General features: G+C 31.4%; 1 protein-coding gene across 1 annotated transcript; it reads left to right on the forward strand.

Annotated features, from left to right (window-relative positions):
- The first annotated feature begins 95 nt into the window (after positions 1–95).
- On the forward strand, positions 96–26,129 carry LOC129221206 (nudC domain-containing protein 3-like). Its single transcript, XM_054855659.1, has 9 exons — positions 96–309; positions 399–480; positions 6,016–6,091; positions 11,469–11,604; positions 13,922–14,024; positions 15,266–15,439; positions 17,265–17,453; positions 20,558–20,666; positions 25,990–26,129. Exons 1-8 carry the CDS (start codon positions 206–208, stop codon positions 20,663–20,665), a joined length of 972 nt encoding a protein of 323 aa, XP_054711634.1. The 5' UTR covers positions 96–205; the 3' UTR covers position 20,666; positions 25,990–26,129.

The raw sequence follows: 26,129 nt of genomic DNA on the forward strand, positions 1-26,129 counted from the left end.
GCAGCATTAAGTGTTTTAATATTGTAACACTATGATTTTTTAAAACTGGCAACAATCATAATATGTCTCCTTGGTTTCAGCGCATGCGTATTGTAAGTAAATAAAAACAAAATTCCTGATACTCTACTACTAAAAGAACGCTGTAAAGAAAAAGAATGAGAACTCCGCTAAATTTTACGTATAGTGTAGATTTTTTAAAAACATAATGGCCAGCGAAAAGAATTACGATGAACTTTTATATCCTCTTTTATGCAGCGAGGGAAATATAGTACACTTTTTTGACAGGATCTTTGACTTTTTACATAGAAGGTTAAACAAACTCCTATGACTTGTAATGTTTAAGTATTTAAATCCTCATAGAAATTGGCCCTTAAAGAGGCTTGTTCTTTTCGTTTTAGGACGGATTTCTTTAAAATCAAACGAGAAGATTCATCTGTGCTGGGACTGCTTCCTGGGGAAGCAGAGAAAATAATTAGATCTGTAAGTTTTTCTTTTGCTTGTTGCCTGTTTTATTTTATGGCCCCCTTCAGCTGCAATGTTATTTTTTTAAAAGAATTCTTTGAAAGTCCTGCCATTTTTAAAAGGTTTACTAGGATTTTATTTGGAGTATGATTACCAAGGGCGAATCCAGATATTTTTCTATAAAGGGGCTATTAATTTTTGTTATTTACCTTTCACTATCCTGGTTTGCACATCTTCATCACAAATGTTTTGGAATTTGATTTCGAAACATTTCCAGTGTAGTTTATTGCGGACATCAGTTTTGAAAAATTAGGAACTCCGTCCCTTCTCCTGCCATTGGAAAAGATAGTCTACAATTGCTTATGGGTACGTCCACAGCAATTGAACCTTTTTTCACAAATTTTTTTTTTCATGAAACCTCAAGTGTTATACACCATTTTAATCCTTAGAAATTGATGTTACTGAAAATGTAACTTAAATTTCCACATAGATAAATATACAATGAAAATTTAATGGGAATTAAGATCACTCAATTTTATTTCCACTAAGGCTTAAAATGTTGATTTTGTAAAACTGACTAAGGATCTCCCTTTTTTCAAAAAAAATAGATACTTTGCATTTAATTTAATAGAGTATAATCTTATTTATCATATGTATGTAGTTAAAACATTTTTATTATTAATTAATAGTTAATTTTAAGTGCTTAATTAGTAGTCAATACATGCATGTCACAAGAGTAACAAAAACATATCAAAGCTTTAATTTTGAAAAAACTTTTTAAAATTTTCACTTCAAACTTCATATTTTCTGATTTGTTAATATCAGACACATTTTACACTAAATATTTCATTTTTTTAATCCATAGATTAAGCTCTGGGGTGATGTCACAAGAGTAACATTTTACTGTCACAAGAGTAACATTTTGTTCTCAGTAGGTTGACTTCTAAGTAATACTAAAATGAAATCAAATAAATAAGATCAAAATAAAAATAAACAACAATCCTTCAAGTTGAGTAGTTATCTTTCTGATCAGAATAATTCTGAAGTATTTAATTAGACACTTAATCAAGGTGATTAATTCTTAATTATACTTCATCAGTGGATCAATTCTTCAAACACATTATACTTTTAATTATGCTATTAGTATATATTTTCATATACTTTCTAATTGTGTTTTATTTCGAATGTATGAAATATCAGGTTTAGTGAAACAGCTCAACTTATTCATTTTTAGTTTAATATGCACATGGTGTTTGCTTTCTTCTTAAAGTTACCATTACTTAAAATTTCATTTTGGTTTCAACAAGAAGTCTGTTTGCAATGGAGGAAATAGCTCAAAATAAGAGAAAAAATGCTGCAGAGCGTCAGAAATTATGGAGGCAAAGGCACAAAAATGAAAAAGAATATTTGAAGATGAGAAAGAATAAAACAAAACATATTATGATAAAGTGAAAGGATTGATATCAGAATCTGAAATGGCTTTGGCAAGAGAAAAGGCGAAGCTTAGGAAAAGAAAAAGTAGAGAATTAGCCAAAGTGAGACATGGTAATGAAACAAAGAAATCTTTATCTCCGCAAGCTTTAGGGAGAATGATGAAGCGTATAGAAAGAAAACTTCCAAGATCGCCTACTAAGAAGCTTTCTGTCATTACAAATTTAGCTCAAAAATCTGGTGTAATTCTAAAAACCACCCCAGTTCCTAAAGCTAATGTTTGTTTAACTAGCACAGCGCATAAATTAGTAAACGATTTTTATCTTCAAGATGATATAAGTAGAGTTGATCCTTCAGCTAAAGCTGCATTAGTACGGCGTAAGAAGAATCAAAACAATGCCATAAATCCTAGGTGGTATTTATTATTCACAATAAGGGAAGCTTTCCAAATATTTAAAGACACATTTCCTGACATTAAGATTGGGAAATCATCATTTGCAGCAATGAGACCTAGTTTTGTAAAACCATATAGAGGCATTCCCCAGAACATCTGTATTTGTCGATACCATGAAAATTTCGAAGAAATTTACAAAGCAATAGCAGAGGTATTACCCACCTTTAATGTAGGATCACCTAAGGATTTAATAGATTTTATTTGTTGTGATACATCTTCATTTGAGTGTATGAACTCTGAATGTGTGATTTGCGAAGATAATATAAAAATACTTTTTGAAGAAGTAGAATGAAGAACAGCGTATTAGTTATTTTCAGTGGAAAAGCATTGCTGGACGTTTTGAGAAGATAAAAGTAACTGAAACCATCATTAATGCTTTACATGATTTGAGAAAGCAATTGTACCCTTTTCTGCTTCATTTATTCACTCAATCCTCAACTCAGGCATATTTTCAGTATGCAAAGAGCAACACAAATACTGAAAGTATTGTGTTGCAAGTAGATTTTGCAGAAAACTATACCTGCCTTTATCAAGATGAGATCCAGTCTGCACACTGGTCAAATCCGCAAGTTACTGTTTTTACAGCAGTCATATGGTGTGAAAGTGGCCAAGTGAAATCGTATGCTATTGTTTCTGATAACATAACACATGATAAATTTTCTGTAAATGCATTTCTTCGCAAAATTTTAGAAGACCACCTTAAAGGAAACGCATCTGTAAAAAATGTAAGCATTTTTTCTGATGGTTGTGCAGCACAATTCAAACAAAAATACAATTTTTCTAACATGTCTTTGATTAAATCAGATTACAATTTGAACAAACTTAGTTGGAGGTTCTTTTCAACAGCGCATGGAAAAGGAGCTGTTGATGGAATTGGTGCTGTTGTTAAAAGATACGTTTGGGGTGAAGTACGTGCTAAAAAAGGAATTGTAAGAAATGCTGCAGACTTCACAAAAATCGTTGATGGAAAAACAAAAGTCAATGTTATCCACATTTCAAACGAAGAAATCGAAACAGCCAAAGAACGTGTGTCACCTCAATGGGAAAAAGTAAAAAGTGTGAAAGGCACACAAAAAATACATTTTGTTGAAGCAAGGCGCGATGCAATCCACTACAAGCCCTATCCGCAACATCACTCATTCATAAAATATAGATTTAATACCGAAAACATTGATGAAAAAAGTGACAATACTGATGATGACAGTGAGGTTTTACTTAGCTCAGAAGCAAAGAATGAGAAGCTGCAATGTGGTCAATGGGTATCTTTAACATATGATGGTGCATGTTTTTATGGCATGATAACTGCTGTTATGAATGAAGAATACCAGGTTAAGTGTTTGGTCCCAACAAAAATAAAAGGAGTTTTCAAGTTTGAGCCTGATGAGCACAGTATTTGGTACAAAAAAAACCAAATTATAGCTAATGCTGATGCTCCCACCTTAATCAACTCTCGAGGATTTTATAGAATATAATTGTTTTATTATTTATTAAATTTTCCATGCCTTAAAATGTAATAAATGTTTAAAAGTTCTATTATATGAAAATAAATGTATCAAAGTATCAATTTAGTGTCTTAAATGTGTATCAAATGTTACATTTGTCCAGAAATACTATTTTGGACAAATTGTCACAAGAGTAACGTCACAAGAGTAACACTCTGTTTTTTACAAAAGCAAGTGCAATATGTTAACTTGTAATCAGATACCTTTTTTGCTACTATCCTTTTCAAGAGCAATAATACCTTTGGTAAATCTCTGAATTTCAATCTATTATTCCTGTACAATTCACAGGACTTGTAGCTCAAACTTAAAATTTGAAATTTGCCTTTTCCATTGGTCACAAGAGTAACAAATGTTTAATCTTCTCCCAAGGGAAGCAAAATTTCTTAAATTATAATTCAAATATGTTTTTTTAAGCAAAACACACATGACTTTCTGAAATAATCCTGAATTTTAACCTAAATGTATAATGTGACATATTAATTGGAAATAACCACACAAATTTTCTCTGATGGTCACAAGAGTAACGGTGGACGTACCCTTATATTTTTGACTTCAATTTTGAAAACTGTCTGGAGGAAGACTGCCCAAACCTCTTCTCCCAATAAAATAGCAAAAGGCCGTGGTGGCCTGATCAGTAAGGCATCAGACTTGTGACCGGGTTCGATCCTAGCCAGTTGAAGTTCCACTGTCTTTATTAATGGTGACTGGAGGACGTTAAATATGCTTGTACTCACAAAGTCCTCTTAGTGAAGCAATACCTCTAAGCAGGGCCGGATTTGGAAGTGTGGAGGCCCCGGGGCAACGGAAGAGTGGAGGCCCCTAATCAGAGTTCGAAAAGATCATTATATTTTCGAAAATATCTGATACTTTGATATATATATCTGATATTTTCGACCCGTGAAAGTTAGGCTTTTTTGTAAAAATTTTATTGTGGGCCCCTTTGTTGTGGAGAACCCGGGGCAGTAGCCCTGCCTGCTGCCTCTAAGGGTACTGGACCAAAGATTGTTCGGTTTTTGGTATGGATCAAAAAATCAAAGTTGTCTTCAGGGTCCTATCTAACTGGTTAAACCACAAATAGTGATAGGTACAGGGGACCCTGGAGTGAAAAGTGAAAGTAATATAGCAAAAGATAGTCACAAATTGCCTTTTTGACCCATAATGTTATAAAAGATTGCCTACTTTTGTATTTTTTGATCTTCAATTTCAAAAAACATTCATGAAAAAGCCCCCCCCCCCCCCTTCCAGCCTCCTAAACTAATCTAAGAAAGTCAAAAATCACGTTCACCTAATGTAAGCCGTATAATCATAAGTTTCAGTTAGGTAATACAGTGAAATCCCGTTTACAACCAAATATCCGTTACAGTGAACAAAACATTGGTTCCCGTCTAAATATCCATAAAGATCATGCATAAAAATTCTTGTTTTAACAAAACATTTTTTTTTCTCTGTGTTAGTTTGAATATTTTTTAGTTATTGTTGTTATCAGAAATTAAAAAACAATTTTCATGAGTCAGAACGTGAAAACTCAGTTTGTGCTTTCAAAACAGAGCCATTCAAGGTGGAAATCCCCTCATGCTTAAACCTAAGCTGAGACACTAAAAGCCAGTGTCTAGGCATAGTTAGTTTGTACGCGCAAACTTGAGGTATTCTGGGAATTCGCAAGGGAGGTCAGGAAGATTTCAACTTTTCTTGTGGTCAGTAAAGTGACGTTCATAAATTATAGAATCTTTTACAATGTCCGCACTTTGCGTACAAAAGAAAATAACCCTTTTTGTGAAGAAGACTAATGAATAAAACGTCAGTGTTCAATATTTTCCTCTTTGTTTTTTGAGAGAAAAAAATGTGTTTAATTATATTTTAGATTGTTAGTAATGGTAAATGTTGCATATTTAATTATATTAGATGTAGATTTTTATAAAAAGTAAAGAAAGTTTTAAGTCAATTTTGTTACAACAAATATTCTCTTCCTACAAAAAATATTATTGGTCCCTTGGAGTTAGTTATAACGGGAATTCAATGTACTAATGGTCTGGATCAACTGGGATTATTGAGACTTGACTATTATTGTTAAATAATTGAATGAAATATTGTAATGCTACTTTAAAATGAATAAGCATATAAATTAAATTTTCTGGTTTATCCTCTCTTTATTATTTTGCATTTCAGCTGTTCTGCAAATATATGAGTCAATCTGCAAGTAATGAGGATGAAGTAAATTTGCAAGAAGATTCTGTTCCTATAGGTATGTTTTGAATTACTCAATAATCTCGTCATTCATATGTATCTCTTTAACTTCAGCAAGCAAACATAATGTATATGTCTGCAATACAAGAGGTTTAAACTGTTGTTCATTCAAAAACTTAATTTAGTCATAAGTAGACAAACTTGCAGCCATAAAAATTTGTCCTTTCAACTTCTATTTGTAAAATTTTTAAGAACCACTTCAAGCTTTTGAATAGTTTTGATAGTGGGGCCATGTAGATTAAGTAATACTAATCTAATTAAGTACTAAAAATTAAGTACTGAATTGTGTAGAAATTCATATGTCTTTCACTGGGAAAAAAGGCAAATAGCTTTTCTAATTTTTCATCTTTTCTTTTTTCTCTTTTGATCAAAGCTAAGAAACACACTTATTACAATGTAAAAGCACAAAGAAGAATTAAAACAATGGCAGTGAAAAATACACAGCAGTTTAGGGTCGGTAACTTACCCAAACTTTGCCTTCAATTTACGAGTTGAACCGCACCATGTTTGTGTACTCTCACTGGTGAGATGAATTTTATTTTATCTACCAGTTTGTTGGCACTCTCAGCTTCAATGAGATGACACCTGCCTCCAGCTTGGCTATTTTCTATTCCAGACTGATGAGTTCAAACAAGGACAAAACTGCAATCTCTGGATGTGATAACCGGACTGTTGATGTGTATGGCATGTAGTTTCTGCCCTAACCCTGGCTTAGGGGCAGTAATATACTGATTAACGCACACATTGCCTTTATGAATACAATTAACAAACCATGGAGCAATAAAAACACTGGAAGCTAAGCTACAAGATATTGAAAAAAAATCCTTTTTTTTTTGCATGGAACTATATAACTTTTATAACATAACCAAAAAAAAAAAAAAGCATATGCACCTGAACTTGATCAAAAAGACCAAGCATGACCACTTAAAGTGGAATTAAAACCACTGACTAGAATATGATGGATTTTTCGGATTTGAAATTAATCCTTCGGTGTGAAACCTTTAGCTCTACCAACTGTACCTTTAGCTCCATGTGGTTCTAAATGACAATAAATGTTAGGTTATATAATTTATGCTTTAAAAGCACTTTTCAAAGCATGTAAATAAATATATACATATAATAAGGTATTATATGTCTAAGCTATAGGGGAGACTAAGTACAGAGTTGATACTTTTTTGTTCGAGCTTATAACTCTGATTTGATTCATGGAACTAAACAATCTCATTCACATTACTTATTCAGAAGTCTGTACCACATCAGAATGCACTGCTATATTTTTAAAATTTATACAATAAAATATTTGTAAAAAAAAAACAAAAAATGGTAAAAGGATCAAGTCTCCATTCTACAATCTTATGTGGGGGGGGGGGAGGACTACAAGTGTTTTAAATACAAGTCAAACCATAGGTGGATTTAAGACTGAGTTCTTGGGGGGGGGGGGGGGGGGGGCAGGATTTTTTTTTTCCTTTTTGTGAGCAGCATTTTAATCTGCCCCCCTCTCCCATGTTTTAGTTTGTCTCCGGTGATGCATAAGGCCATGCTTTACTTTATTCGTGTGTGTTTTTCATTAATGGTGTGTTTTCATGCTGTCCGTTTTTAATTGACCTTAAGAGAGGTGACTGGTATCAAGAGAGCAACGCAGGGCTCCCTTTTAAGTGGAATATAGAATATCTTCAATTTCAGGGGGTCCGGGGGTTTCTCCCCCGGAGGAAATTTTGTAAAATGGATACAAAAATTCTGCATTTTGAAGCCTTATAAGGGTTAATTGGACAGACAAAAATCTCGGGGAAAAAATAGACAAATATTTTTTTTAAAAAATGTTTCATGATTTAAATGTGCTTTGTGATGTAAGTTAATACTTTAAAAGAAATGCTGTACAGATTTAGAAAATGTGTAACATGAGAGTAACATACTATTTACTAGAACAATTCATAATTTATACACTTGATAAGAAATAAAATAGAAGCACACTTTGCTTAGGAGTTTCAAAGACTTATCTAATTATTTTCAAGGTTTGGTTGGTTAGATTGGGTGTTTTAGCACAAGAGCCCTAGTAGGCTGTACTTCGCCAATTCTTTTCAAGAATTTTAGAAGATTTAATAATTTAAGGCACCTCATTTGCACTTTCCAGTCTCTGAAATTGAGTACTAGATTATACAGTTGTACAGTATTATTCAAATTTTATATATATATATATAAACAGCTATTTTAAGTTTAAAAGAAAATATAAACAAAAGAATTCTCTCATTACAACAACCTTTTTTAAAATTATAAGCAGTGCAGAAAACGAAAAGAAATAGAAGTAGTGTATCATTTTTTCTGGGCTAAACAGATTAACAATATGCAGTAGAAGCAAGATAAAAGCAATCAATACAGAAGAATTTCCAAAATACTGCATTTGGGATTAAATAAATAGCAAGATATGAAACATGTGAGTCACAAAAATTTATTTCAAGTAATATATTACAAACGAAAGAACCATGATTTTTACACTTTTGATGCAGGATGTAGCAAGGAGCTGAATTTGACATATTTTGGCATTCATCCCTCTAGCATTTGTTAGAAATTTTAAAATTTGAGGTTTGTAGCCACACGTTTCCAAATATTCAAGGTTTTCAAGCACTTGAAAATAAAATTAGTTTTTTCAAGCACTTACCATTTTTTGAGGAACAAATCATGCAATTTTTTTGCGAGTTACGGACCCACTTCAGAGCAGTAGCCCGAAGCTATAGCTTGTTTATCTTATAGGCAAATCCGGCCCTATATGTAATTCATTCTTACCTGCAGATTTTTGTAATTTTTACGAAAATTCGTCAGTTTTTACGGTTAAAATATTTTTACAATTGTACCAATAAGAACGTGTGAATTCCAGAAGGTTCTTCAAAATCTTTCGTCTGTAACAACACAAAATATTAATTTTTGAAATCACGCAAATTGAAAATAAACATTCTGAAAAGAAAGAAAACAAATCATAACAAGTAGATCATTCTATTAGCCCAATCGGGGAGGGGCGTTCCCTTTGTTTTAGGTTCTAATTTTAAAATAATCATCAATTATTATAAGTGTTGCAGCTGAATGCATAGCTCGTTTAGCCTATATTTTCATTTATATACTTGCCCAAATGGTTTTCAGTTCAAAATAGTGAATATAGGCATATTTTCAGCACCCCAGTGAAAGCTTTACTATTTGTATTTAATGTTTTTTTTTTCTTTTCTCCCTCCTATTCTCTTCATTTTCATTGAACCATTCAAAAAAGAAAAAAATAATGATTTTTTTGTTTTAAGATTTTGGAAGATGTGTTGTAACTATTTTAAGTTCTCTTAAAACTGGGGGGCATTGCCCCCTATGCCCCCCTTCTATAAATCCACCCATGCCCTTCTGAACTAGTCAAAGAAGAAAAAAAATAATGATTTAAAAAAAAAAAAATAGAAAATGTGTTGTTACTACATAAAGACCTCCCAAAACTGGGGGGCATTGCCCCCCTCTGCCCCCCCATAAATCCGCCCATGAGTCAAACATATGGGAACTATTTACTCATTAAAAAAAAGAGCATATCAAATTGTGAAATGAAACAAAGTAAAAATAATAGCTATTAAAACTAATATTGAACAAACAAAATCAACTCTACTAGGAAATAACTAGCATTGCTAAAGAAATTGCTTTCATAAGTCTTGATCAAGTAAACTGAAAATGTAGAAATAAATATTAAAAAGATAGTAGAGTAACGGCACCAGTAACAGACGTGCTGTCAGGTTAACTCAATTTTATGTGCCTTTTAATATATTTGACTTTATAAACTATTTTTCTCTCATGCAACTACATCTCATCTAACATCTGGCTGCTTCTGGATCATCTGAATTAATTAATTCTATTTTTATTTGCTTAATTTCAAAAAAAGGTTCAAGCCCCAGTATCAGAAAAGGATGAGTCATGAACAGAATTTCATTTTTCTCTTCAAAATGTGCAAAAGTTCTTTATTTTTAGATCTAAAACTTTATTAAATTCAAATGAACGTAAAACACCGGCTGAATTTGTGAAACACCAGCTGAATTCGTGGTGGCTGTCATGACCTTCCGCCACTGCCTTGTAAATACCAACTGGCTCATAAAATTAACTCTGATAGCACTAGATGGTTGCACCGTATTCATGATTCGCTGCAACATTAGTTTTACCCCGCTTAAAATTCTTGTTATTTAAATTCAAACTTGCAACTTATGTTACTGGACCCTTGTCTGTTACTGGTGTCAAACAAAATTAATGTTTTAACATCATAAACTATAAAAATATTTGAAAACTGGCACCAACATCCTTAGCTGAAATCAGCGGTTCCAATTAAAAGAAAGAAAAAAAAGGAATAAATTTCAAAAATGATTTTGGTAAACTATAAAGCATTCATAAGCTTAATAGTAGATTTAATTGTTGGTGTGGGTATTTTTTTTAAATAGTGTGGTAACACTTCTCCCAAGTCAGCTTTTAAAAAGTTTTTTGCTATTAGTAGAGGATTTACTTTAGCTGTATGATATATATTTTGTAAGGCAATGTCATTTCTGTTAAACAATGAATAGAATAAATAGCATATGTGTATAATCATATTGAAGGATGTTTGAACCTGGATCAAGTCTCCTTGGTTCAAAAAGATTGTACCCCCAAGTATACTTCCCAAGCTTATATCAAAATTACAGCAAAAGAACCAAAAATTGCTTATTTGCACATTTGTAGTATTAGTATTGTTTCAAATTTTGTACGTTACCATAAAAATAATTTGTTATGTATTGCTTAGCTTCTTGAAGAATTCCTAGCGACATCTATGGTCAACAATCCGAAAAAAAATTCTCAACTCTAAAGCTGACAATAATACTCAATGTCAAAAGCATATTCAGAATGGATCATCTTGATACTTAGGGACGTAAACCTCACGTGGCTGTTCGGTTAAGTTGCCATTTTTGAAATTATGTATTATTACAGCTTCAAGTTTTGAGAGGATCAACAAGTCTTCTGATGGACTTCCCCTTATATATGTAGGGAAATGTGGGGCAAAGTGAAATGGTGAATTATTTTCTGTTTGCAGCACCACCTTCCTATTTTATTTTATACCAAATTTACTGTCATAAATGAAAAATAATGTTTTAATGCAAGCTTTATTCTAAAATACATTGCTCTTTCTTTATGTACTGTAAATTTCAAAAGAAATTTTCAATTTATTCATTCTGAAAAAAGTATAAGTTATCTTAACTATTTCACTATGTCTCACATTCCTCTGTTTTCATAATTTTGATTATAGTTCAAAATCTGGTTTAATGTTGAACCAAACCATTTTGATTACATTTTCTTATTATAAAATGTTGTGTTTAACTTTTTGTGTTTCTGTTATTAAGATTTTATTGCGGAAGAAGTAGTAACAACTGCAGAAGAAGATGAAGATTCAAACATGTTGGTGGACCAAAGCTCTGTTTTAGCTGATGATATGAGTCCAAGACTGTCTGGAGGAAATGAAGGACATGATGCTCAATTGTAAGGCACAGTAGTTAATTTTTTAAATCTTTTAATATGGAATAAGTATGGCATTAGTTTGTTATTCATTGTGCACTAAAATCTTTTTGCAAAGTGTTTAAAAGTTGTGTGTGTGTAAAAGTGTACGCACACAAAGTGTACAAAGTGCAGTATTATATTAGAAAAATTCATAAAGGTTTGCATAAAAAAATAATTAGAAAACGAAAACGATAAAAATGTCTTTTTTTTTTTTCATTCTTCTTGGTGTTTTGTAATTGGAGGAGGAGAAACACAATTGCTATCAGCATGACCTGGTTTAATTTCAAAACTTTGGAAAAACGTAAAAACAAAACAATCAAAATGCAATGCACTTAAAAAGCACATGTGTTAGAAATCTCAGCAGTTTTCTTTTTGGGAACAACTCAGTAGAGATATTTTATGTAGAAATTAACGTCAAAATAATTTACCATAATTATTCTTTATTATGGTTACCGAAATCACTAAACTCCTTTTTATGCTGAAATTATTTTAGTATTGTTTTGCCCCATTACTGATGTCAAATTATGCTTGAAATTTATCAAACAAATCTGGAAGTATCATTTTCAGTGGGTGCATGTTATGAGTGGAATTCTCCCACCAGTAGTACTGGACAAACAATTTCCTAGGTAAAAATGCAGTCTTTTTATAAAGCCTTCCCCTCTGATAATTGAGAACCCAAAAAAAAAAGAAAAAGGTACAGAAAAAGAAAAAAAAGAATATTTTTGAATTAAAAATTTTAGGCTAGCAATATAGAGTTTAAAACAACTTTTTAAATCATTTTATGCATTTCTACATTTTGTTAATATTTTATGTTGTTATTATTATTGCTAGAAAATCACCCGTTGAGGTATGACGGGTGAAAATTGCTGCTACATTTGAACGAAGCAATTGCCTGTTTGGTGATATTTTGATGGTTGAAATTTTAACCCTAAGTCCAGTGAATTAACCCTAAATTCTAGTAGATAGCATTCATTGTTGACCTTTTTTTCGCTTCTTCATTCTCTTAAAACTAGAAAGTTTCCCATCAAGGTATGAAGGGTGAAAAATTGTTTCTACTCTTCTACATTTGTATGAAGCAATTGCCCGTTTGGTGATATTTTGATAGTTGAAATTTTAACCCTAACCCCAGTGGATAACTCCAGTAGATGATAGCCTTAATTGCTTTCGTTTGTTCCCCTGAAGTGACACAGTCTTACCAGTAAAACTGTTAAGTTACCAGATCGAGTTCAGCCTTGCCACAATAAAGCCCTTCCCTGCATGTTAAACATTACCAAAGCATTTTATCAAATTATCATGCCGTGGCGCGAGTTTCATTGTTGAAACAAGTGGGTTACTCAATCATTGGCTATTATTTACATGAGGATGACAGTCTTACCAGTGAATCAGTTAAGTTACTAAATCCAGTTCAGCCCTGACAAAATAAAGCCTTTCCCTGCATGTCAAACATTGTTGGAAAATATTATCAAACTATCATGCTATTGTTCGAGTTTCATTGTTGGTGATGTCAGGAGCATTACTCGATCAGTGAATAGGCTATTATATATATGAGGATTTTTAATTCTGGCATATCAGTTTCAGTTTCAAGGGGCTAATTTTATAACTGCTAAAAAAGCTGGGAAAATTTTTCGTCAAAGGTAGAAAAGTAAGAATTCAGCAGTGTTCTTTAGTCTATATGCATGAATTTGACAGTAAGCTTTTCATTTAGTAATTTTTCCTGAGTTCCACTGGTTGTTCCTCCCCCCCCCCCCCAGTTTCACTTTAGGGAATTTCTCTTTTGGCTCGAACTCAGTTTCAGTTTTATTTCTGTTTATGTCTTATGAACTCATGTAGTTTCGGAAAAATTGATTGTGACTTTTACTGTTTGATATTTTAAACTGCGACCTTCCTCGAATTGTTGTCCATTGAATTCGTTTATTAGAGGTGTTGGTTTGAGTTGAGGGGTTTTTTTTCCTAAACTTATTCCCCTTCCTTATCAGTAAAGCAGAAATGCTGCCATGGAGGGTTTTCTTAATCAAGCTCCCACCTCTTTTTAAAATAGAACCGTTCAACGGTGCTAGTCGCAGCTTTTGATGTCGGACAGAATGTAAGAATGGTATTTTGATTGTTTGCTTTTTTGTCCCTGATTCAAAAATAACATGTGGTTGTCAAACGAGCAATTAATACATGGTCAAACTTATTAATAGTTGCATCTATCTCTTATTTATTGTGAATATATTTCCTATAAGATTCCAGGTCTAAAAATGATGATAATAATTGTTAGCATTATATTTTCAAAACATAAATATGTTCTTATTTTTAGAGAACCAGATGTTAAATTTATGGATCCCGACTCTTATAATGGTGCTCGCTATGAGGATTACTGTTGGGCTCAGACCATCAAAGATATTGATTTACGCATCAAAGTTAGTATTTGATAAAGATTTTGTATTTGTCAACGGAACTTGTTTCTTTACTTCTCTGTAATATCTTCTTTTATAATAATAAAGTGTAATTATAAAATCCAAACTATGAATTAAAATAATTATAATAATAATAATAAATTTTGATTAAACCTATTTTACTTTCTCAACTACTTGAAACTAAACACTTATTAACAGAGAAATTTTAAACAGTTTTATTTTTAAAATTAATAATTAACTAAACCACAATAACTAGTAGGGAAAAATCCATATTAACTATGTTTTAAATGCATTAATAAATGATTTATATTTCCTTCAAAAATGAGTGATGAAAGTACACTATATCAAATTGTATGTTCCCACTTAAACATATTAAGAAGGAGTGACTTTTGTTTTTTTTTAAGATTTAAAGATTTTAATAAATCCACTAAGTTAGGTCGTTTCAAGTATCAGTTGTTTTACTTTTTATTTTCATGCGTGTAATTGGCTGACTACTCTAAAATAAGGAGAATGGTTCAGAAAAAATATGGATGTGGTAAAAAGTGGGAGTTTTAGAAAGAGAGATAACCACATATGACAAAATCTTTGCTTCATATAAACAAAATAACTTATCATTACAGTAGGGTGTCCCAAAAGAAACGAAAGTCGATTTTGCAAATTGCACGACCCCTCTTATATTTTGCCTTTTAGGTTAATTTTTAAGAAAATTACAAATTTTAGGCCTCTTGCTGGATACATAAATATTTTTTAATTTGGATAAATATTTTTGTGGTACATATGGGGCTATAGGGACAACCTTTCATCAACATGAAATTTTGAACTTTCGAAAAAAAAAAAAAAAATTCTGCCTAATGCTGTTTTACTTTTAGGTGCAAGTCGGCAAGGGTTGCCATTGTTCAAATTATATGCAACTTTTCTACAATTGTACAAAAATTAATGTTGCTTTATTACGCATGAAACATGTCAATTGGAAAGTTGATGTACATTTCAACATAAAAAATTACAACTTAAAAATACTTGCTTTTTTTTTCAAAGACCTTATATTTTAAAAATTAAACTGTAAAATTTCATGAATTGTAGCATTATTGAAATCAGTTCAGGGAGAGTTTCAATACAAAACAGATAAAACTTTCTTATTGTTTAAATTTTAAAAATGTTTAAAGCTGTATTATTCTTCAAGCATATTAAACTTCTTTAGTTAATTATTTTTTTTCTAAATTTGACATTTTGCTTCATTTCATCAGGTTCCTCCAAGAGTAGCAACTGGAAAACAGGTACAAGTGACTATCAAGCAAAGTCATCTGAAAACAGAAATGTTTGACAGTAATCAATGGGTTACTTTGAAATGTGGGGACTTGCCATCAAAAATCAATGTACAGGAATCAACGTGGACATTAATACCCGGTGAACACATTCATGTTAGTAATTTTTCTCACTTTTTTTTTCTTCCCCTTTTGCTTGATTAACATTTTGAAGTTAGCACAGGCATCATCATTTTCAGAGTTTTCTTATTTCAGTTTTTGTTTTCATTGAAAGTATCAGTAATGGAATTTAAAAAGAGTTTTATTCATATAAAAGAAGAGAAAAAATCATATTTTATAACAAATTACTTAGTTTTTTGTTATCAAAAGTAAGTGTAGTAAAACTTCGCTAAGTCAATGTTGCAGGGAATGTGAAAGCATGGAAGGCTTAAAGTTGGGTCCTTTACAAAACTTTCTTCAACTGAAAAAGGCATTTTTTAAAATTCATTCTGTCCCCCATTGTTAACTAGCATCGCTTTTGAATAATTTTTTTGCAGTCAATCATTTGCATATCAAATCAAGCTCTTTTAACTAGGACACTTGTACCCAGCAGCTGTAATTTTCAACAAAAGTTCACTTTCCTTGCGATTATCAATTGCAGTTGTAACTTAATCCTAACAGAGGATTCTGTTGAAGGATTGCATACTATGAGAAATCACATTCTATGGTGCACTTCCTCTTTTTATAATTACACTGCCCATTTTTTTCATTTGATAATAGAGTTACATAAGAGGCAGTAAGAAGCAAAGGGATGCAAGTGGACATTTTCAAGTTTTGAGTAAAACGCGTTTAAGGATAAGGTCCTAGGTCGGCTTTCATTGAAAAGTTTTCCGAAATCATGCTGTATAACAGCACCTACCAGGGCTATCAGTACTATCTCTTGCCCCAAGACAGAGGAGAGGTTCACCTACCCTTTGTACTGGTTATCTCCAAATTTTTAATTTTGCCATTTACATCCCTTTGCTTCTCACTGCCAAGAGTAGCTGTGTTCTAGATATGTATTAGGTTTATGGTATTCATGCTATAAAATTAGAGTTGTTCAGTTTTCCTGATAAAAGTTGAAAAAATTATTGTGTACAGTGGAAAACGTTTAACACAAAGCTGAAAGGACCGGAAAAAAAATTTCATGTTAAACAAATTTCGTGTTAAAAGATTTATATTTAAGGGTGCAGTAGTTCGGATCGCTATGCCAATTTGCGTAAACCGATTTTTCATGTTAAACATTTTTGTGTTAAATGTATTTTACTGTATGTTATGTCCATGTGGTGATGTTAGTATGAAACTTATTAATACATGATAAAAATACATTGTACATAATGAAAGAACGTGAGTTTATGAAAAAAAAATCATTCATGTATTTTTATCCTCTTTCCTGTTTTTTAGTAAATAAAAATAGATTTAAGAAATGTAGTGAAACTGGAACTGGACACATTAGTGTAGTAGGGTAGTCTCAAAGCTGATAATTCCATCCTGATTATATTTTAATTTTTTGCCCTTATTCTATTTTTATTTATTTTCTGAACATATTGTTTGCTTCTGTGCATATTTAAATCTTTTTTTGGGGGGGGGGAGGGGGGGGTGATAATTCTCATATTTGATAGTATTTCTTGTGTATGGACGATTGTGTAATGTTTTTGTTTTCTTTTTTTAGTTATATTTTATATGCATGTCTTTGTGTGTGAGATCTCACATGCATGATGTAAAATCAGAGAAACTAATGAATGCGAAAGGATGTATCTAAAATGTACAGGTTTTACGAATAGCAAATTAAAATGTAGAAAAGGGAACAAACACAGTTAAAAAATATTGCTGCTAATGTAAACTTTTGGTGCATTCCTTTAATTGATTTTACACTAATAATTATGCTTTGTTATCAATTAAACTGCTTATAATCATCAAAAGTTTGAATCAAGAAAATTATTGAAAAAACAATTACTTACAGATTTGTCTTCAAAAGTGCCATGAAAAATGGTGGGATGCCTTATTTGCTGAGGAGCCTAAGATTGATTTAAAGACCATTGATTCTTCCATTGCTTTCGAAGACTTGGATCAGGAATCTCAGTCCAAAATTGAAGAACTCATGTACAATGAACATTTGAAACAATTGGGAAAACCGACCATTCAACAGAGTGTATGGCCTCCCTTCTTTCTTTTTTGAAGTGAAATGTTAAATGTTTTGTAATAATAAAGTGTACAATACTGCTGTCTTTTTTTACCCATTTAAATCTTTTTAATCTTTTGTTTACTAGGCTTTTTTCCACTCCCCCCCCCCCCCTCTTTTTTGTTACTAGAACTTATATGATGAATCAGTTGATTTCTAACTAAAATATTTCATCCATAAATCAATATATATTTTGGAAGTTGAAATTTTACACGTAATGACTTTATGGTTGTCTTACTAAATAATGAACTTTCTAAGGTTGAGATGATGCTGGGAGATCATTTTAAAAGAATACCCATTGCCTTCTTTTTTCGCCCTTAAATGTGATGGTTGTGATAACTATTCCAGCACTTGAGTGCTGATGCTTGAACCTTACTTGAGTGTGGAAGGTGTTTTCTTGCACAAACTGTCTGTTTCAACTAATTATGAGGTTAAACAGGAATTTAGCTTTGATGTGCTAATTTATTTATTTTTTTGAGCAATGACAATTGCTTATTGCTTTCATTTGACTGTCCTTGACGTTACGGTTCCTTTTTCAGCTTGAACCTGGGCTGCAGCACCACCGTCCACCGGTGGCGGCGCGGCTGGTTCTGAGCACTAACCACCGGAATCCACGTTTGCTGGGCGGTGGCGTCCATGTCATACACACGCATGCTCATATACACTCCCCTACGTGCGCACACCTTTACACACATACACACGCCTACGTGCACACACGTAAGCCTACACACACAACTATACACACGTAACCACCCAGGAGGAGGGATATGCTTGGGGGGGGGGGAGCCATTTCTAGAAACAATAACTCTAACCAGTAGAGTCTTATCGCAACTCGTGATTGCGAAAAACATAATTTGAATTCAAAGTTTTGGAATTCAAATTAGAATTTTTTTTTTAAATTTGTTTTATTTTTTAAGCTTAATTAAAAGCACAATCTTGTGCCTGTGGCACGGCTGAAAGCACTTGCTCAAAGAAAAACTACTGGTACTAAGTTGACCTGTTACTGACTCAAACTAATAACTGTCATAATCATTTAACACAAACCCTTTTGATTTTCTTCTATATCTAATATATAGAAGAAAGTATTGGATTCGTGCAAATTTTCGAATTTTGACGGATTCGAACGTTTTGAGGTGTACTGAGTCCATTTCGACTATTTTTGGAAAATGTCTGTGTGTATGTGTGACCAGTTTTTTGCGGCCGCTCTACAGCAAAAACTACCGCATGAAATCGAACGAAATTTGGTACACATATGTGCCGCTATGTGAACTTGTGCCCATTGGTTTTTGGCGCGAATTCCTCCAAGGGGGGTGGAGCAATGGGACGTTTTTTGAGTTGCCCGTGCTTGCTATTCCTCATGAAGTAACTGGTGGAATCAAACAAAATTTGGTCCATATGTTGCCATTAACAGGAACAGGTGCTGATTCAATTTTGGTGTGTCAATAACTCAAACGGGGGTTGAGCTATGGAACGTTTTTTGTCGTCAATTGTGACTGCTGTATCTCAAGAAATAATGAACGGAATGAAAGAAAAATTTATCGGCAAGTAGCCCTTAGTGGGTATAAGGATTTTATTTTGGTGTTAACAGCTAAAAAGGGGTTAGCGCAATCACCCGTTCTTTTTTTCCATTGTGAGTGCCCTATCTCCAGAAGTAATGCTACGTTCTGGTTGAAATTTGGAATATATGTGAATCCATATGTAAACAGGCTTCGGTTCAATTTTGACGCCAATCGCTCCAAGAGGTGTTGATTTTTTTTTTTTTTTGCGAATGAAAATAGATTTATTAATGCTACAATAAGAAAGATAAATCGTAATAGATTGTCGTCTGCGTATTTCTCGTGATTTTAATTGTATGGAAATGATCGGAAATATTATCTCAATGATTTAAAATTTTTAACTGTTGACATCTTATGTTTGTTAACAAATAAAATATTTGTAATTAATTCAAGCAAGGCTTTTAAAATAACTTTCAATTTTCGCTCTTTGCTTTGCTTTTGCAATAATTCAGACATTGGGATGGTCGTCAAGTTTTTGCATGTGTAATTTTGTTTTTGTTGGGAATATTGCTTCCTCATCAAGCATGGGGAGGGATCAGGAAAAAAAATATATATATAGAAGAAAGTTTCGTGATGGCCACAACATACTAGTTTACATTAATATGAGGGGTTTTTTTAAATTATTATTTAAGTTGACCTATTTAAATCAGGTATGTCTTTTCTTCAAGGTTTTTCTTTGACAAGTTTTACAACTAGAAGTTTTTTGCTGTTAAAAAGAACCTTTTATGCAGTAGTGGACGAAGGGGGGAAGGGATATTTGATATTACACAGTACTCATCATAATGTTATATAAGCTTTAGTTTATATTATTACTTGTGTAACGTTGGTAGATTTTATCAGCAGAAAGTTTTTGACTAAAATTGTATCTAAAGGTTGGTGACTTCTCTTTTAGACACAGTGCTTTCATGTACACATTACAAATGTTATTTATACTCTGTACAATTATATTTTAAAAATTTTATCAATCAATAAGAAAAGTTTCCTTTGCTTACATTTACTTCTTTTGCTTGTTATCAGCACATTTTAAATGTAAAATTGCAATTACTCGATTTTTATGCTTTAGTTATTACAAATCAAATAGCTGTGTAACTTTTTATCAAGGATCATTTCATGAAAAAAAAAATTATTAATTTAAAATCAATTTATTTAAATAAAAATTAATATTTTGAATTGAAATGTTTTAATTTTTGATTTATTGCTAAATTAAAACAATATTTAAGAGTTGAAATTTTAAACACATTAGTTTTATCTTTTGATCTTCTAAACAATTAAGTTTTTAATTACGAGTTGGTCATGGTCAAGTGTGTTAGCTGCATTTTAAACACCTTGTAATTTTTTCATTATTTAAGGCATAGTTGATGTTTAGTAAATATAAAAATCATTAGTACTGAAAGGTTCTGTAATAGAATGCTAAAAAGCATGGCTTTTGATCATGAAATAATTTCATTCTTTAATTGATTATATTAATTGCTTATTCATTTTAAATATTTTGAAGTTTGAAAAATTGTTTGCTTTTAGAAGGTGCACAACATTCTGAAAGAAGCTTGGAACTTCGAGGGATCACCTTTTAAAGGGCAGCCATTTGATCCTTCTGTTCTTGATATTCAGAATCTTAGTGATGTCTGAGGTATTTTTTAACCCTATATTACCATAAAACTAATCTCATTTCTTCAATATTTAAAAATTATTTCTAATCTTTGATTAAAACTCTGTTTCTTTACACCCCCTCCCTCTGTCTTGCCTCTATTTTTTATTATACAGTCAAACTTACTTATAGTGTGCCCTGCTTTAACAAAAACTCGGATTTAGCGAGGAAATCAAAAAGATTTGGTTGGTACAGTGTTAAGTCTATGGGAACAAAACTCGCTTTTAATGAGCAAACCCCGCTTGAAGCGAGCAATATTTTTGTAATTCATGAAATGTCTGTTGATTTCCCTTTCAGAAAAGATTATTCTATTTTGAGAAATATTCCATTAACATTTTAAATTCAACGGAAAGTTAGAGATAAGACATAAATCATGAGAACAAGTGGTGACACGGCTCCTTTTTCTAAAGTCGTGGAGTTGGGGAGCATTAAAAAACTATATAGAGTCATTCCATTTCAAATCAGGCAGGCAGGTATGAAAAGTGTCACATGACCATCACCGATTTTTTTGAAAAAAATACAGTAGTTACAACTAAGGGACATATGAAATATCCCAAAAGTTTTTTGCAAGAAATTTTTTTTTTCTTCAGTTACAGCCTATTAAATTTCTGCACAAAATCCGCCATTTTGGAAAAAACCGGCAAAACACTCCATTTCAAATGGACATTATTTCAAAAGTATTTAACCTATTTGAATAATTATTTTTTCTAAAAATAAATAAGGACCTATATATCCTATAGACATCGTTTTTGAAAGTTTAGTTAGGTTTTTTGATAAAGAAAAAAATCCTTTTTGTTGCGAATAAAACTGCATTTTTACCGATTTTCTGATTTTTTTCTATATGAAAAAAAAGTTTTTTTTACTAAACGGAGATGGCAGTCTAAAGCCCTTATATGATAGTTTCATAACATATTTTATTATAATCCTTAGATGCATACAGCCTCGGAAATAAAATTTGAAATTTTGAAAATTTTCAAAAATTAGCGATTTTTGAAGTGATTTTACTCAAAAAACCCATTTTTTAAAAATCTAAAAATTGGCTCACTTGAACCCCATATAATGCTTAACAAGTGGGTAGACACCGCATCCCGTATTTATTCCCATAAAATGTTTTATGATTTTTTGAAAGTGACCTTATCGCCCATGGCATGCATGTAAAATAAAAATGTCTAATAATTTCAGTAACTAAAATTCTGGTTATATTAATGCCTAATAACTACAATAAAGGTGCCCTTTATCAGGAACAACTAAAATCTTACTAACTTTTAATAATATATCAGTAACAAACCGCTGTTGATGACCTAGTCAATTCGTCTTTTTGTAAGACTCTGTGTGTAGCCTTTAGATAGAAGAGCCTTTGGTGATTATATTAATGACTAATAGCTACGATAATGATGTACTTTATTAGTAACAGTAAAAATCTATATATATATATTTTTTAAATAAATATTACTTTATTTTGTCTCCAAAGCTATGCATTCACCGTTACTTTCATATGCAGCAACGAATCGTATTTTTTCTCTTTCAATTCTCTTTCTCTTCAACTCAATTACGCGACAGGGGAAACCATCAAAGTGAAGAACAATACAATGCATTTAAAACGATTAATTTTAATTTCGTGCTTTGGTTTGACATTGGCGAATGTTGTCACATAATTTTTGGATCCTACCTAGTATGATTACTTTTATACGTAAGAATATGTATACTAAATTCATACCGCAAAACTCACTTATAGTTTAAGAATTTAAAAAGCCCACTGTTTTATGAGAGAAATAATTAATTGAACATGGTTGTAAGTTGAGGTAACCAAACAGATCACTAAAGGTAGCTATTATAGCCAGGGATCCAATTTCTAACAAAAGAAGGTCAGGATCCCTATAGTCTTCAGAACGTATTTTAATGCTTAAGTGGCCTGAATTCGGTCAAAAATACAAAAATTTGAATGAAACAAATAAGGAAGTATGGGATCTCAGCTCCCATAACAATTAGGCGCTGATCAGCAGAAAAATATATTCATATAATGAAGTACAAAACGACGAATTGACTGGATCATCAGAAGCGGTTTGATACTGCTACATTATTAAAAGTCAGTAAAATTTTATTTGTTGCTGATAAAGTGCACCATTATTGTAGCTATTAAGCATTAATTTCATCAGATTTTCAGTGACTGAAATTATTAGAAATTTTTATTTTACATGCATGCCATGGGCGATAAGATCACATTCAAAAAATCATAAAACATTTTATGGGAAAAAACACGGGATGCGGTGTCTACCCACTTGTTAAGCATTATATGGGGTTCAAATGAGCCAATTTTTAGATTTAAAAAAAATGGGTTTTTTGAGTAAAATTACTTCAAAATTCGCTAATTTTTGAAATTTTTTAAAATTTCAAATTTTATTTCCGAGGCTGTATGCATCCAAGGATTATTATAAAATATGTTATGAAACTATCATATAAGGGCTTTAGACTGCCATCTCCGTTTAGTAAAAAAAACTTTTTTTTCATGGAGAAAAAAAAATCATAAAATCGGTAAAAATGCAGTTTTTTCGCGACAAAAATGATTTTTTTTCTTTATCAAAAAACCTAACTAAACTTTCAAAATCGATGTCTGGAGGATATATGGGTCCTTATTTGTTTTTAGAAAAAAGAATTATTCAAATAGGTTAAATACTTTTGAAATAATGTCCATTTGAAATGGAGTGTTTTGCCGGTTTTTTCCAAAATGGCGGATTTTGTGCAGAATTTTAATAGGCTATAACTGAAGAAAAAAAAATTTTCTTGCAAAATCCTTTTGGGATATTTCATATGTCCCTTAATTGTAACTACTGTAATTTTTTCAAAAAAATCGGTGATGGTCATGTGACAGACCCTGCCTGTTCTGAAATGGAATGGCTCTATATCTGTTGAAGAGAACATTATCATTTCTGAGATATATACTTCTGAGGATATCCAAGCTCAAAGTCAAGAGAGAGGGGGGAAAAAATGATCACCCTAACAACAAATGCAAAGAATTTGAAGTTAAATATCCCTCGACATACTTGGCTTTTAAAGTGCAGAAAAACTTCACATCATTTTGAAGTCACGGATGAAAATGACGATGGTTTTTGAACCTCATGTTTCTCGAAAACAATAACAAAAAAGACATGAAGACATTTTAAATCAAATAACCAAGTTTTTTGATTCTGTATAGAAATATAAAAATAACAAAACAAGCACATATACAGTTTTGTGATTCTTTTTCACGGACCTGTTTTTTTTTACCAGCACTCAGTTATAATGAGAAAAGAACCCTGTCCCTTAGTGCTCGTTATAAGCAAGTTCGACTGTACTGCTATTTCCTTCTCAGGATTTTGAAAAAAAATTAGTTTCAAAGTATATTTCATACTATTAACATAAGTAATTACAAGATTTGAAAAATAATGTTAGAATTTTCATATGGAATAGCATAACAGCAAAATATTAGGGAATTCAGTACTGAACAGGAAGGATGATTCTAATAAGCAAAAATATATTCACCCAAACTTGTTTTTGAGTGGCCTTTTTTTTTTTTTTTTTTTTGTGTGTGTGTGTGTGTGTGTGATTTTTATTTGTGTGGTCTATGAAAATTTCACACAAATTGGGACTCATCTGACTAGCCTATCATTAAAACGAGTGGTTAATAGTGTAATTTTGAGCAATATTTTTATACATTTTTTTTAATGTGGTCCCTTTGGGTGTATTAATGAATTTAATGGTTATCTCTGCTTTTTTTTTAAATTAAATATTTTTTCTGGGAGGGGGGGGGGACTGAACCTTCTTTGGTAAATTGAAAATTCTAGATTAGAGAGGTACTGACAAATGGCGGTCAGGAGACAACATGAACTTAATATAATTACAGACAAATTTGTTCAGTAAATCACACAAGTCAGAAAATGTAATGCAAATTTAATAACACATAATATAGTAAACTTTGATCTTTATTACGTTGTTATTAATACTGTCAATTTTTTTTTTTTTTTTTTTTTTTTTTGTTCTTTAACTTTAAACGTAGAAGTAGTTAAAAAATAATTACTTAAGGAAACCTTACTTACAGATTAGATTGCTTTCAAATTTATCGGTATTCAAAAAATAGAAATATTTAGTGATCTAAAAATTTAATGGTGGGTTTTAAAAAAATAAAAAAAGTAACATAATATAGATAATTTGTGTCTGTACTAGAAATGGCTATCTCCAGTGACTTTGAAGTGATGTTGTTTACTTACCAAAAAATAAATAAGTAAAATTCAGGAAACTGGTTTCAGTTAAAAGGTTTTTATTAAAAGACTTTTAGGTGATTGAAGTTCTACTCTATGTTTTAAAAACGTCTTAAAACAAGTTCATTTTTTTGGGTTTTTTTTTTTTTTTTAAACCAAATTTTAATGTATTGGAAAATTCTTGTATTATTTTACTAATGCCGTTGATGTTGGATTTTAAGAATCTCTAATTTATGAACTTAAGCTTTTATGAGCAGCTTACCAGGCCCTAGAAATATTTATTGAAGCGTGGCTTCAGGCACATTCAGCTTCATTGATTTCAGAAACATTTTTAGTAGTCTCAGAAGAATTTGTAGAATCAAGCATCAACTAAAAAATTTTTTTCTCTCCCCCCGTTATAAAAGCCATTTTTTTTAAAAAGCTTTTTTTTTTTTACCATTTTTTAAAAATTTGTTTATAAGCTATCTCTCTCACTTTCTTGTACAATGTTGCTCATTTATTTACTTATTTATTGATGTTATCTGCTATTATAGAAAACTAAAAGCAAAAATCTAACTGATTTGAAAAATCAGTTTAAATGAGGATGTATCTTTATGTTTTACAATGGTCAAGCATTAAAATAGTGCAAGTGTTATCACATAGAACAAAGAAAAGCATTTTTTTTTTTTTCCCAAAGCATAAAAAATTGTGTAATTGATTTCATAGTTATTATTCAATTTTATGATTTTTTTTTCTTTAATTAAATCAAGGGAAAACAATCAAGCTTGTATAAACTACTTTTCAAAGTTTCAAAATTTTCTAGAAAATCTTGAAAAATAATTCATTAAAACATTAATATTGAGTTTTGCTTTCTTCCTTGAGCTGATTTTGCTATTTGTGTTGCAGTTTTTTTTTTCTTTTTTTTTTTTAATTCAGAAATTGATGATGTTAAGATAATCCATTTATTGTTGTACAAAACCTAGCCTGAGAATAAGTTTAAATGTTTCATAATGTCATAATTTTTCCTCACTAGTTTCTATTACAAATATTGGAATTATTTTTAAAATAACTTAAATTTATCTTTCCCATAGGTGCAGATGATGCCAGCCATTTTCATTCAAAGCATTTTTCATTGCATTCTGAGATTTTAAACTGCAACTCTTTAAACATCATTGATTTGTACATTTGTGAATAAAATTTTATATTGTGTCTGTTTTTGGAAATTCTGGCC

Source organism: Uloborus diversus, chromosome 4 (genome assembly GCF_026930045.1).
Source record: "Uloborus diversus isolate 005 chromosome 4, Udiv.v.3.1, whole genome shotgun sequence".
NCBI classification, from domain to species: domain Eukaryota; kingdom Metazoa; phylum Arthropoda; class Arachnida; order Araneae; family Uloboridae; genus Uloborus; species Uloborus diversus.

Bases quoted from the DNA above. Each gene is read 5' to 3' on its own strand.
- LOC129221206 (XM_054855659.1), top strand. From the start codon at position 206: ATGGCCAGCGAAAAGAATTACGATGAACTTTTATATCCTCTTTTATGC. The intron at 11,605-13,921 runs GTAAGGCACAGT...TCTTATTTTTAG, and splicing joins GAAGGACATGATGCTCAATT to AGAACCAGATGTTAAATTTA. The intron at 15,440-17,264 runs GTTAGTAATTTT...AATTACTTACAG, and splicing joins TACCCGGTGAACACATTCAT to ATTTGTCTTCAAAAGTGCCA.